Below are 13,905 nucleotides of genomic sequence, written 5' to 3' on the forward strand. Positions count from 1 at the left end.
TCGGCTCAGGTCATGATCTCAGGGTCCTGGGATCGAGTCCCGCATCAGGCTCTCTGCTCAGCAGGGAGTCTGCTTCCTCTTCTCTGCCTCTCTGCCTACTTGTGATCTCTGTCAAATAAATAAATAAAATTAAAAAAAAAAAACTTTCAGAAACATTCTGTTTACAGACATGACCTCGGCGTTTCCAATAAAACCTTTGAAAACATTCTATTTGGGAGTTTTACACTAATTTAGTATCTTCCTTGAAACAGAATATTTTCTTGTAGTGATTATGGAATATATAAAGATGTATAAAGAAATTTTTAATCAAAGACTCCAAGTCCCCACTACTTTTTGATGTAACTCTCTGCTGCAGCAGAGGTTAGGGGACAGAGACAGGACCGTGGAGAGACATCATACAGGACAGGATTGTGAGGGGAGGAATGAGTAAATGGGTCGTCCCAAGGAGCTTTTCAGAGGAAGGACCACAGGACCATGGAAGGGAGAAAGGGAAGCTTGAGAAGGATGCCCAGCCTTTCTGGTGTGAGCAGTGGAGTAAATCACAAGACTGTTCACTGGGTGAGACCGGATGGAAACAGTTTTGGGCAGAGGACTGGGTTCCAAAGCCCCGGGACAGATTTTTCAATGAAGTGCAAAACAGAGAGACTCTCTAGAGAGAGAGATTTAATAGGCCTATCAACCATGTATTTGGCTCTTACCATACTTACGGAAATATCTATCCATAAAGTGATGTAGAAAGTCTGGGATTAGGTTCAAAATAATTCAAGTGGGAGAGGCAGGGGAAGTGAGTAGATGTGGCACAAGACTGGTCACGAAGAGCTCCTTTTCAAAGCTAGGTGATGGGTGGATAGGGGTTCATTACACTATTCTTTCTACTTTTGTTGTATCTTTGACAACTTCCAGAGCCCTGACTGTTACTGATTGCCTGGAGGGGAGGGAGAGCAAATTAGAAAAGGCCCCAAAGTGGGGTGTGGCATGCGGTGGGGTGATGGTGCTAAAAAACCCTAGGAGGAAATAGACAAACCCAGGGAAACAGACAAGGCCACCACAGTCCTAGACTTCAAGTTCTTTGGGGGAAGAGACAGGCAGTAAACATGTAAATAAATATGATCATTTAAATCAAGGTGTTGGAGAAATAGTGATAGGAGGGTGTGCACGGGAATGGCAATGGAGTAGCCAAAAACAGCCGCTCAGCTCCAGCATCTGACTGCCTCAGGAGCCAAGCAGATATTAATAGTGGTGCTTTTAAAATCCTTCCCATTCTTTTTTTTTTTTTTTAACTTTTACTTATAAACAAGTCTAAATTAGTGGCTATAAGCATTCTATTCTAGGGAAAGTGTTTTAACTTAAAAGCTTTTGCTCCCTTCCTCCACCCGCCCCCCACACTTTTTTAACTCTACATTTTGAGGCTGTGAGTAGTCCAAGAGTTTTAGAAGTAGAGCCAGTTCTGGATTGAGCCTAGCGCTCCTTAAGCATCCCGTTTTGGCCCTGACAGCCCTCCTCTCCGGGATACAGCTTTCTGTCACTGTTGGGGCTCCAGAGGACTTCCTTCTTGTCCCTCCTCCAAGTGCCACTTCCCTGTGCAAGGCAAAGCACAAGCCCCATGAGGACAGGACTGTTGTGTTGTTCACTGTTACAATCCCAGCACCCAGAATTGTGTCTATCACACAGCTGTCACTCAGTAAATATTCTCTCAGTGAGAAGATTTCCTGAATCCAGCAGGTAAGTACCAGACACCCACGCAGATGCTTACGGATTCTATCCTACAATGAGAATGAACTTGTGACCTGTCTTCACAGGGATAAATAATACTTCCATTTTATAGATGGACAGCCGAGTTGGTTCAGATAATCCAAGGGCAGAACTATTTCACCGACAATAGTGTTTCCCTTCCTTAGAAATGTTTCAAGCCAAGAAACAGAAACTATGTAAAAATCTAGCACACAGAGAACATTACCGATGTCACTTTACATTTCTTGAAAATATAATGAATTTAATGGATGTAGAACAGCTTTCCTGAATAAACCCAACAACAAATATTTTGGTTTCTTGAAAACAAAACAAAGCAAAACAACGGAGGGAAATTAAACTCTTGATCCAAATGGCAGGAACTCTTCCTCGCGGACCGCTCAGCTAGGCTTCTTTGCATGCGAGCTTTCCGGAGAGGCTTGCCTGCCGGCGTTCTGCACGACAACCCCGAACACTTAACACTAACTAATATGGACACGGAAGCCTGGAGTTTTCTGCAGCTCCCTTAAGTGACCTTGGACGGCTCTCTTTCCGCCCCGATACCCGAGGGCCCCACCCGTCTCAGGCCCCCGTTCGCGAGCGAGATGCACCCAGCAGCGAGCGCCATTCGCCGTGCGCGGGTTGGCCGCGGGGCTCGCTCCCTGGAAGGCCGCGCATGGCTGCGGGACCGTCCGGGGCCGGCCCAGGTTCCCAAGTACAGGGCACGCACCGTGGGGGCGACGGGAGCCCCGAGCGCGAGAACGGAACACGGCTCAAGGCTGCCGGCCCCAGACCGCATCCCCGCCCCGCCGCCGGGCGCCCGGGGACTTCGCGGGGACCGCGGCCACCAGCTCGCCCGCTCTGGCGGTTCCGGCGCACGGCGCGGCGGAGGCCCAGGCGGCAGGCGACGGCCGAGCATTGTTGTCAGGCTCGCCGAGCACAGCCATCTTGCGTCAGGCGTCCGGCCCCGCGCCGCCACCTGCGGGGAAAGTTGCGCGCGAGCTGGCTGGCCGGGCCAGCTCCGGAACCCCTGCGGGCTGCGTCCCCGGGGGGCGCCCCCGGCCTCCGCCCCGTCGCCGCTCGGGGCGCCCCCTCCCCCACCTCTACCCTCCCCCGCCGCCGCCCGCAGGCCGGGCGTTCACCGGCCGCGCCCGGGCCGCCGCCCCTCCCCCACCGCCCCTGGGCGCCCCGACCCCGGGCTCCGGGCGCGGGATGACGTGGGCGCGCGGGGGGGGGAGGGGCTGGCGGGGGGCATTGTGGGGGGGTGGGGAAGACCGGCCGGGCGCGGGAGCGGGGCCGGCGGCGCGCGGGCAGCCGAGCGAGCGGCCGGCAGTCGAGGCGAGAGCAGGCGGCCCTCCGGCACGTCTTTTGTGTTTGTACACACTCGGCGCGAGGCGGCCGGGGGGAGGGAGCGGGCGGCGCGCGGGGGAGGGGCGAGCGCGCGCCAGCGAACGGGCGCGCGGGGGGAGGGGCGGAGGCGGGGCGCAAGCGGGGGCCGGGGGCGGGGCCGAGCCTTCCCTCCATTGTGTGTGATTGGCTGGCGCGCGGCGCGGGGGCGGGGCGGCGTGTGTTGGGGGCTAGCCTCGGTGTCAGCCATCTTTCAATTGTGTTCGCAGCCGCCGCCGCGCCGCCGTCGCTCGCCAACGCCAGCGCCGCCTCTCGCTCGCCGAGCTCCAGCCGAAGGAGAAGGGGGGTAAGTTTTCCCGGCCGCCCGCCTTCCCGGGACCGAGCCCCGCTCGCCGCCCGCCACGGGGCCGAACCCCGGCGCTGCGGGGACGGCCTCGCGGCCCCTCCGGGCTCGGCCCGCAAACTTTTTGGCCCCGAAACGTCGGTGAGGAGCGAGTTTCCCTCGGCCCGAGGCGGCGGCGGCGGCGGCTCTCCCCCGTCTCTCGCCGCCTCAGCCCAACAGCAGCCGCCGCCGCGGCGCCGAGCCGCTCGCCCTCCTCCCCGCGCCCCGGGCTCCCCTTTCTTCGGCGAAATCCCGCAAGCCGCCCCTTCCCGGGACCCCAGACCCTCACCACGACCCGCGCGGGCCCCTTAACTGCCACCCCCGGGTCCCGGGCCGCGGTTTTCGGGCGGGAAAAGGCTGGAAATCGCCGCCGCTTCCCACCCCGGGGTAACTCGCTTTTCGCTGCCTCCCCACAGTTGTTGCTGAGCTTCACCATCTTGTCTCTCTTCTCTGGTCACCGACCATATTTTTCTCCCCCGTTTCTCTCTTCCCCGTTTCATGGCCGGGGGAGCGTTTTTCGCCAAGGGACATTTTTCTCGCCTTTTTTGGAGAAGCGGAAACTTGATGCATTTGAAATGCAAAAAAACTTTTGCATTTTGGAGGGCGGCACGTGGCAGGGGATCGGGGCATTTTGGAGCGTTTCGGTGTGTGGGGCGTTCGGGGAGGCGGCGGGTCGGCGGCGCGATTGTTTGCATTTGGCTCGGGTCTGGGAGCCGGGCCGGGGGCCGGGCCCGAAAGTTTCCGCGGGCCGAGCGGCCCAGCCGGGGGCCCGAGCGCTGCTGCCAGCCCCGCTACGGGCACTCGGGGGACGTCGCCGCGGAGCCCCCGCGGGCCGGACGCGGGGACCGGGCTTTGTGGACGGTCGTCCGTGGGCGCTCTCGGCCCTGTCGGCCCTCGAGAGCTGTAGAGACGCGACCCTGGGGCTGTTGGCCGGTATTTGCGGAGATCTGCGCGCTGCCGGGCGCACTGGGGGGGCAGGCGCGGGGGGGCTAAAAGCCCCCCTTTTCAAAAAACTGAAATTTGACTCGACCTTTCTGTGGTTTGTGGCTTCGTTTTGACTTGTTCGGGGATCGGATGTTTACAGACATTCCTAATTTCTGCTTTAATTAAAGAAATTGAAGCAGAGGCTGTGAGGGATCTTTTTGTTTTGCCGTTTGTCGCTCAGATTTGGCATTTTGAGAGATGACTGGCGTTAATGCTAACAATCGTCTAGTACTAGTTTTGTTTCAAGAAGTCCTATTTGGGTGGTAGACGTAATCAGCACCCTTTCGAATTATATAACATTACGGACATTGTTTTTGTGTGTGGGGGGGGGGTTGTTCGTTTTTTTTGGTTGGTTGGTTGGTTTTTTGTTTTTTGGGTTTTTGTTTTGGGGTTTTGTTTTTTTTTTTTTGTACCGGTCATAATTTCCAGATTTTCGGGGGGGGTGATGATAATGGCAGGAGAACTCGGACGTTTGGTAGCTGCATACATGATGTTTGTTTTTTAATGCTGGTAGGTAAGTAAGGAGGTTTCTGTACCATGGCTCGTACAAAGCAAACTGCCCGCAAATCGACCGGGGGTAAAGCTCCAAGGAAGCAACTGGCTACAAAAGCCGCTCGCAAGAGTGCGCCCTCTACCGGAGGGGTGAAGAAACCTCATCGTTACAGGTACTTTAAAAAAAAAAAAAAGGAACTAGTGGGACAAAGTCTGTCCAAGGAAGCAGTATTTATATAATAGACGCAAAAGATGTAGGATGAGCAGGATTTTTGCTTCAGGGAATCCCGTTTCTTTCCTATTTTGAAAATTTACTAATCCTTGAAAAATATATACATATAAAATTTAGTGTTGGGTTTTATTGGAACGTTTCATTTTGAAACTGCCCAGAGGAAACTTACTGAATCACTAATAAAGTTTATGGGGTAGAGTAACATTTTCTTTAGTTTCTTATGTTAATAATATATATTTTTTATAGAGTAAAGTATTTTTAAAATACATTTCTATATTTCTGTAGACATTGTCCCTTTTGGTATAATGACACATTTTAATACTAACTTATTTCACCAGTAACCAAGATGGGGCATGTCTTGTTTGAGTAAAGTTGTCACCCCTCATTTAGTTGAATTGGTTTATTTCCTTCTGCTAGCACAGTGGGTTTTGAACTACCCCGAGCAGTGTTGTTAAGGGCATCTGCCATTAGAGGGCAGAAGTTGTCCGTAGTTAGCCTCTGCAAATGATTTTATAGTTATTCCAAAATAAAAGCTCATTCGATGGAAGAAAGTAAGTCAGACTTGAGGTACATTTTTTGTCGACAGTTACTTAGTAAAAGAACAAAACGTCTTCATGTGAAGATGTACTGCACAGCTGTGAATGTTCAAATGGAGTCATTCCTGAGGGATGAGCAGTAGTCAAACGTACTCTGGGGAATCAAATTTAAATAGACAAGTATTTTAAATGAGGCTCATTGTGTGGCGTTGGTAGGTCTTTTAGAAGAGTCGAGGGTGTAGGTGGGAGGAGTTCTGTACCAAGTTGAGAAGAGTCTGAACTGGGACTTTTTATTAGTGTCCTAACACCCTCCCAAGTAATAACAGAAGTTACTGCCACGTCTGTGTTATAGACGAAGTTGATGAACGGGACTTGAATAAACTCCCTGCCAAGACTCCACTTTAATACCATGCTTTTTGCTTTAAAGGTATTGTCATTACTCTTAAAGGCTTGAAGAGTTACATCACCGATTGATCAGTGAGATTTTACACAGAAACTAAAGAACAGAAAATGGGTGGTTTATTTTTTGGAAAATGACTGCATTTCTTTAAAGCTAACCACTTATCCTTTTAGGTTTTTTATATAGTTGGTAACTATTTTTTTAACGTGGGTTTTTTATTGTTTTGTTTGAAGGCCTGGTACTGTGGCACTCCGTGAAATTAGACGTTATCAGAAGTCCACTGAACTTCTGATCCGCAAACTTCCTTTCCAGCGTCTGGTGCGAGAAATTGCTCAGGACTTCAAAACAGACCTGCGCTTCCAGAGTGCAGCTATTGGTGCTTTGCAGGTAAAATGGCGGGTGGGAAAGGTGCTTTAGAGGTGGTTGCCCTGCTGGGTACCGAGAACATTTCTGAATCTTCATATGTGCTGATGGAATTCTGTTGTCACAAGCCTGTAAGATGGATGATACCTTCACATCACCCTTGAGATGTCAGAAAAGTTACGTTGCTCAAGGTCATATACAGACCTTGAACACAGAAATGTCATTTGAACCTACTTGGGTCACAGAGTCCTAATTTGAGCCCATTTGATGCCACAGCCTAGTGTGCATGCCTATATACCATTTTAAAATTTTAAACGTTGCCTCGAGAACAATGCTGAAAGTGGAAAATAACTCTTTTCGTCTGTGGGTGCTTCAGGACATTCTGAAGACGTGGGACTAGAGGTCTGTGCTTTGATCAGCCTTAAAGAGTGACCACTGCAAAAGGGTGGAGAATGAATGTCTTACTGGCTCTGAAGAAGCAGGTGCAAGCAGAGACCACAGAGTGTCTGGGCAGGGGAGCAGGTCGGACTAAAGAATCAAGGATTGAGGTAGAAGCAGCACCGGGTAGTTAGGACTAGATGACTGATCGTAAGAAAAGGTGTGCTTCAAGATGACGCTGTGCCTGTTAAGGGACAGGGATTTCTGGACTTGTAGTTAGCTAGAGAGGATTACGGATTTCCACTTCAATGGGAAGCTGTTGAGTTTAATATTAGCACCAGGGGATCAGAACTCTGAGAAATAGAGTTTTAGAGGTGGTTATATATCTGAAATACTTGTGTTTTGTGCCAAGATTAAAACGTGAAATGCCCACAAGGAAGATACTTGATTAGGCGTAAGGGTGTAATTAAATCAGTTGGGAAAGTGTAACCTATTTTATAGTGTTTGGCCTTCTTTAGATGAGTGAACCTCAAAGTGTGGTAAGACTGCCACCTCCAGCAGAGCATGGGGTTGGGGGTGGTTAAAAATGCCAATTGCTAGGCCCCACAGACGTGGATCAGAAGCTCTGGTGGGGAGGGTCCACCATCTACGTGGACTCCATTGGAGGATTTTCAAGGCTGCTGTTGCTGGGCCGAGGTTTTGCTTTATATGTGAGGAAGATTCGATAGGTGGATTCTCTACCGAAAGGCAATTGGTTGAGCTGTTTCTATGGTTAGTCTGGGCTTCATTTGATTGGTGGATTCCAGGAGTGAGCATCCATTAGATTCTCAATGAATGGAAATTACTGACATTTCAAACTACTAAAACCTTCCAGTGTTGTGACTTAAAACTATTTTCTTTTTCTGTTTTTATATTCTGATTATCTTAAGGTCTCATGGATTACTACAATTGCAAATTATATTTTAGCCACTCTGTTTTTAACTAGAGACATCACTGAGCGTGACAAGCATTTGATAAAGAGTTGCTAGTCCTGTTTTCTAGTTAGCGGGGGGTCCACTTCAAGAACATGTTATCCTTGGGAGTCCCACATGTCTGAGTTTACCTGTCAGTGGTGGTGCCTGGTAAATTGAAATGACTAAACAATCTGGGTAGAAGACTATGTCTTTTTAATTCATGTGTAAACTTCCATTATCCCTGGACTAAGGGGTGTGGTTGTGTTGGTTTTAAGCAAAATGTTTGCCTCTGGTACTCTTATCAGTTAGGTCTTTACTGGAAAGAGGAACTTTTTAGTTTTTTGTGCATGTGTTTATTATACATACACTTCAGGTTTTTGGGGGGGGTTGTTTGTTTGTTTGTTTTTAATATCTTATTTATTTGTGAGAGAGCAATCGAGCACAGGCAGGCGGAGTGGCGGCAGAGGCAGAGGGAGAAGCAGGCTCCCCACCCAGCAAGGAGCCCGATGTGGGACTCGATCCCAAGACACTGGGATCATGACCTGAGCCGAAGGCAGCTGTTTAACCAACTGAGCCACCCAGGCGTCCCACACTTCAGGTTTCTTAAAGACATGGAGATGAAGAATTTGCTAATGGAAATAAAGTAATAGAAGAGAGTGGTGAAAACAAAATGCCAGAGGTTTGTGTTTCTGGCTTCAGAATCACACAGTTGACAACTTGCCTGACAAAGCTAAATGAGAGGGGCAGTGGTGCAGGCGCAGGGTGGGGGAATCAGTCTGCCTCTGCCGCAAGATACTCAGGAGTTGATGGACTTAAAGTTCAACTTTTGCCTTTAACGTCTGAGAGTTTGGACTAAGGTATCCTTGTGTTAGAAATACAGATCTCGGTGTTTTGAAATGGTGGAGGAACCTTGACTTTACTCAGGATGCTGTAAATGAGCCTTTCCTTGCAGTGTAAGATGTTTTTTCTTTTGCTATTATCCGAAAATGGTGTTTGTTGGGCTGTAAATTTACAGGGCGGTCTTTAATTCCCATTACAGCCCTAATGTTTAGGAGACCTTAGGGCCTGTGTGACAGAATTGGAAGTGAGGTCATGGTCCAGTCCCCTGTCAGTATGCAGTACTTGGCCCAGAGCTGAGCAGACACAGGCCTGTAAGACCAGCAGTAGCCAGGTTCTAAGACTGCGGTGGGAGCCCCAGGCTGCCGTGGGCCTCATTGGACTAGTAGCAGGGCATCTAGATCCTAGCACTCTGCAGTGCTCTCAGAATCGCAGGGCCTATTGCTGACATGTCCATGTAGTGCCTCATAGTGCTACATTTGCAAGAGCATTCCAGATGCGGGTCATCGTGCAGTGATACTGGGGGGAACAGACTTAAACTGGTATCTTTCCTGAGGAACATCATTCTGGTACCTGACGTGCGTTGTGAACCTGTTAGAGCAGTCAATAGGATGCTGTGTTTTCCAGACTTTGTACTTGTTTCTTAAAACATCCGAAGAACGAATCCCCAGATGAGGTCTTTGGCTGTTAACACATTCTTTGGAATGTTTACATTACATAAAGGTTGCAAACTTAATTAGGGTTGGATTTTTTAAAATAAGTAAGTATTTGTTGACCATCATGAGATTGTTAAGTAACTTACATTAAAAGATGGCTGGTGGGGGCACCTGGGTGGCTAAGTGGGTTAAAGGCTCTGCCTTTGGCAGCATGGCTTTCTGCTCAGCAGGGAGCCTGCTTCCCTTCCTCTCTCTGCCTACTTGTGATATTCTCTGTGTGTGTATGTGTGTGTCAAATAAATAAATAAATAAGCTTTTTAAAAAAAAAAAGGTGGCTGGTATACGAGGCCCAGGAGTACTAAGGAATTAGGAGTTCATGGCTACCCTCACGGAAGTCTTGAGCTAGGCTTTAATGGGTAAATAAGATTTGAACTCCTTAACGAATTGCAGTAGAAAAACACGTAGAGGTGGTAAAATTTGGATCAAACATTTTTATAGAAGAAAGGCATAACAGCAAAAAAGCAAATCTCAGGAGTTTTGTTGCAAAATCAGATGTTTGTGAAAAGCCAGTCTGGCCGTTTCCATCTACATAGCTTGTGTATTGTGTAGCACAGGAGGCCTCAATTGCTCAAGTAGTTGGTGTGTGCCGTTGTAGTTTATCATGGCCTCAAGATGCCACAATGGAAAATTCTTATTAGGACAAAAATCAGAAATATAAAAACCTGTTTTTTCCTGAGTATCTTTTTTTTTTTTTTTTTTTTTCTTCAAGATTTTATTTGTTTGTTTGACAGAGATCACAAGTAGGCAGAGAGAGGGGAAGGGAAGCAGGCTCTCCCTGCTGAGCAGAGAGCACAATGTGGGGCTCGATCTCAGGACCCTGGGATCATGACCTGAGCGGAAGGCAGAGGGTTTAACCCACTGAGCTACCCAGACACACACCCCTTTTCCTGAGAATCTTGAACAGAGAAATAACTTCCTATGGAGGAGGAGACAGGGCCAAATAAGCTCATTTCGTGCTCGGCGTCCACTAGCACCGCAGGGTTGATGCCCAGGGTTGGTGACAACAGGCCTTGTTCCAGAATGAGTAAGCAGATATTACAGCCTCAGCTGAAGGACGCTTCCCCGTCCACGCAGCTGGAAGGTAGACAAACAGTTAAGAGTTAATTACAGGTAGAAGCTCCTCTTTTTCTCTTCCCATGCCAAATGTCTGGGAATAGTTCCTATGGCACGCACCCGGTGAGCACTGGTAGAGATAAGAGAGTGCCTTTGAGGAATCCTTAAGTGTACTGGGAAAAACTAGAGGGTCAAGATTGGGGTGCACAGAGGAAGGTACACCTGGGAGGGGGCACATCTAGGCCAAATATGTCAAAATCTGCCAGCGAGACACAGATATAGTATGTTCTGGGACCCATAGTCCTCGTGGGATCAAACTCTGAGTATAAAAGGGGAAAGGTAGATGGAGACCATGTATGGGAGCCAGTGGTCAGCTGTAATGGATTATTGGCAAGGCAGGGGTCAGGTGGATACTGGAGTGTGGCTGGGGTTCAGAATAAGGAGGGCACTGGTGAAGAGGAAGGACTATTACTTTGGATTGGATACAGGATTTCCTTTATCACTGAAAGGACAAGGAGAGGATTTTTATGTTTAAATGGGATTTCTTGGGTTAAGTTGGATCTCCTTAAGACCTTTCAGTTTATAGAAATCACATGTTAAACATTAGAAAAGTCTAAACTTTCTTAGTAATCAAATCATTTGACTTCGGTGTAGTTGGATAAAGATTTCTAAACTTGAGCTTTTCTCCATTCATCAACATCGGGACAGAGCTGCAAGACTGTTTACATGGAAGCATCAGTAACACGGGCCACGTCACCTGAAGAAGGTTTTCAGAGGGTTCAGAGACCTCATCATTTTAACTGATGCAGACACATCTTAACTGTTGGTCTAACGGTGTTAATTTCTTCTCGTTCCTTCGCAGGAGGCAAGTGAGGCCTATCTGGTGGGCCTCTTTGAAGACACCAACCTGTGTGCTATCCATGCCAAACGTGTCACAATTATGCCAAAAGACATCCAGCTAGCGCGCCGCATACGTGGAGAACGTGCTTAAGAATCCACATGATGGAAAACATTTCATTCTTTAAAAAAAAAAAAAAAAAAAAATTCTCTTCTTCCTGTTATTGGTAGTTCTGAATGTTAGATATTTTTTTTCCATGGGGTCAAAAGGTACCTAAGTATATGATTGCAAGTGGAAAACTAGGGGACAGAAATCAGGTATTGGCAGTTTTTCCATTTTCATTTGTGTGTGAATTTTTAATATAAATGCGGGGACATATAAAGCATTAATGCAAGTCAAAATGTTTCAGTGAACACGTTTCAGCAGTTCAACTTTATAACAATTATAAATAAACCTGTTAAATTTTTCTGGACAATGCCAGCATTTGGATTTTTTTAAAACAAGTAAATTTCTTATTGACGGCAACTAAATGGTGTTTGTAGCATTTTTATCATACAGTAGATCCATCCATTCGCTATACTTTTCTAACTGAGTTGTCCTACATGCAAGTACATGTTTTTAATGTTGTCTGTCTTCTGTGCTGTTCCTGTAAGTTTGCTATTAAAATACATTAAACTATACCTGCTTTTGGTCTTTATTATCCACCTTGGCCGTAGAGTTAAGCCACTTGAAATTTCCATATTAAAAGTCAGTTTAGTATCATCAGGTGTTTCGTCACCTTCTGTGTGAGACAAGGCTGTTGACGAGATGCAGAAAGAAGTTTTGCGTGGGAAGGGACCCGGAGCTCCTGGCTTTCCTCCTGATTGAAAATCGGCAGAGACTGGGGGCCCCTGGCTGGCTCAGTTGGAAGAGCATGGCACTCTTGATCTTGGGGTCATGAGTTCAAGCCCCACGCTGGATGCAGAGAACACTTAGAAGTAAGAGCTTAGAAAAATAAAATTTGCAGAGTAAATCTGTTTGTGAAAACCAGATCTCAACTCTTTCGGTATGTTCTTTCCTAAACCAGTAATTCCCGAAACTAGCCGGCCAACAGAAGTATCCTGTGGAAATAGTCCAATCTAAGTAACTAGTGAAGGTACATTTATAAACATGACTATACTATTAAACTTTGAATGTTCAATGGCAGTTTAAATGCAAATGTAACAATAAGTTTTAAACTCAAAAATTAGTGCATTGGGGATGTGGCTCTTCGAAGATGCTGTGTATTAACCCGGAAGTTACTGATCAAGCAGCAGCAGTTCACTCTGAGTACCGTCTCGTTTAGCATTGGACTGATAAGTGTGAAATGTGGGTAATAAGCCTTTCAGAGCCTGTAACATCCCTTAATGGACTGACATTAGTTGTAACGTTTGAGTGCATGAAGCCGCTCTAGAAACCAAGTCGAATTAGGTAATCAATGGGCAGAGAACTCCCAGTCAATAGGGTAGAACATCGAGCTGCTCATCCTGCTCCTGGGCTCTTTTTTAACAGTAACTGCATTTTTATATTCATCAAAAATCTATGAGAGCATTAGAAAATTCGTTCTAGAGGCTGTTTCTAACTCCTTGACGGGATTGTAGTTTTTAGTGCGATCCTTTGTGTAAACTTCAGGCAGGAGCTGGTATGACTTCGGGGTACTGGCCAGAGTGCTCATTGCAGTACAAAGTACAAAAAGGGTTTTGTTTTTTTAAGTAAGTGTGAACCCTCAAGTCCAAGACCAAGAGTCATGTGCTCCACTGAGCCAGCCAGTTTGCACCCCAAAAGCCAGTTTTCCATGAATTTCCCCAATTCAGGCTTTGCAGTGCAAAGGGACAGATGATAGGGCCCATTTATGAAAACCTCACTAGGGAAAGCGGGTGTCTCCAATAGGGTAGAAGTTAGCTGCTAGTAACTTTACAATTGGGGGATGCCATCCTTTGACTTAAGCTCACTTAGAATCTGTACTAAATTTTGCTCTAAAACTCTGAACTAAAAAACCTGTTACATATTTGTGTTTCCCCATGAAATGGGTATGGTAACCATTCATTTTAAATGAGGAGCACTTAATGGGGCGCCTGGGTGGCTCAGTGGTTTAAGCCTCTGCCTTTGGCCCAGGTCATGATCTCAGGGTCCTGGGATCGAGCCCCGCATCGGGCTCTCTGCTCAGCGGGAGCCTGCTTCCCCCTCTCTCTCTGCCTACTTGTGGTCTTTCTCTGTCCAATAAAAGTATATAAAATCTTTTTTTTTTTTTAAGATTTTATTTATTTATTTGACAGATCACAAGTAGGCAGAGAGAGGAGGAAGCAGGCTCCTCACTGAGCAGAAAGCCCGATGCGGGGCTCGATCCCAGGACCCGGAGATCATGACCTGAGCCGAAGCCAGAGGCTATAACCCACTGAGCCACCCAGGCACCCCTAAAATCTTTTTTTTTTTTTTTTTTTTTTTTTTTTAATTTGACAGACAAATCACAAGTAGGCAGAGAAGAGGAAGCAGGCTCCCCGCCGAGCAGAGAGCCCGATGCGGGGCTCGATCCCAGAACCCCCGGACAATGACCCGAGCCAAAGGCAGAGGCCTCAACACACTGAGCCACCCAGGTGCCCAAAAGTAAATAAAATCTTAAAAATTCTTAAACCTTTAAAAAAAAAAAA

The 13,905-nt window shown here is 47.5% G+C and overlaps 1 protein-coding gene across 1 annotated transcript; it reads left to right on the forward strand.

The window, feature by feature from the left end:
* Positions 1–3,279: 3,279 nt before the first annotated feature.
* LOC101686884 (histone H3.3A) lies at positions 3,280–11,919 on the forward strand. The gene is made up of 4 exons (XM_045069566.1): positions 3,280–3,421; positions 4,956–5,106; positions 6,335–6,488; positions 11,264–11,919. Exons 2-4 carry the CDS (start codon positions 4,979–4,981, stop codon positions 11,390–11,392), a joined length of 411 nt encoding a protein of 136 aa, XP_044925501.1. The 5' UTR covers positions 3,280–3,421; positions 4,956–4,978; the 3' UTR covers positions 11,393–11,919.
* The last annotated feature ends 1,986 nt before the right edge of the window (positions 11,920–13,905 follow it).

The sequence above is a fragment of the Mustela putorius genome, unplaced genomic scaffold (assembly GCF_011764305.1).
Source record: "Mustela putorius furo isolate JIRA1106 unplaced genomic scaffold, ASM1176430v1.1 tig00003942_pilon_pilon_pilon, whole genome shotgun sequence".
Classification (NCBI taxonomy): Eukaryota; Metazoa; Chordata; class Mammalia; order Carnivora; family Mustelidae; genus Mustela; species Mustela putorius.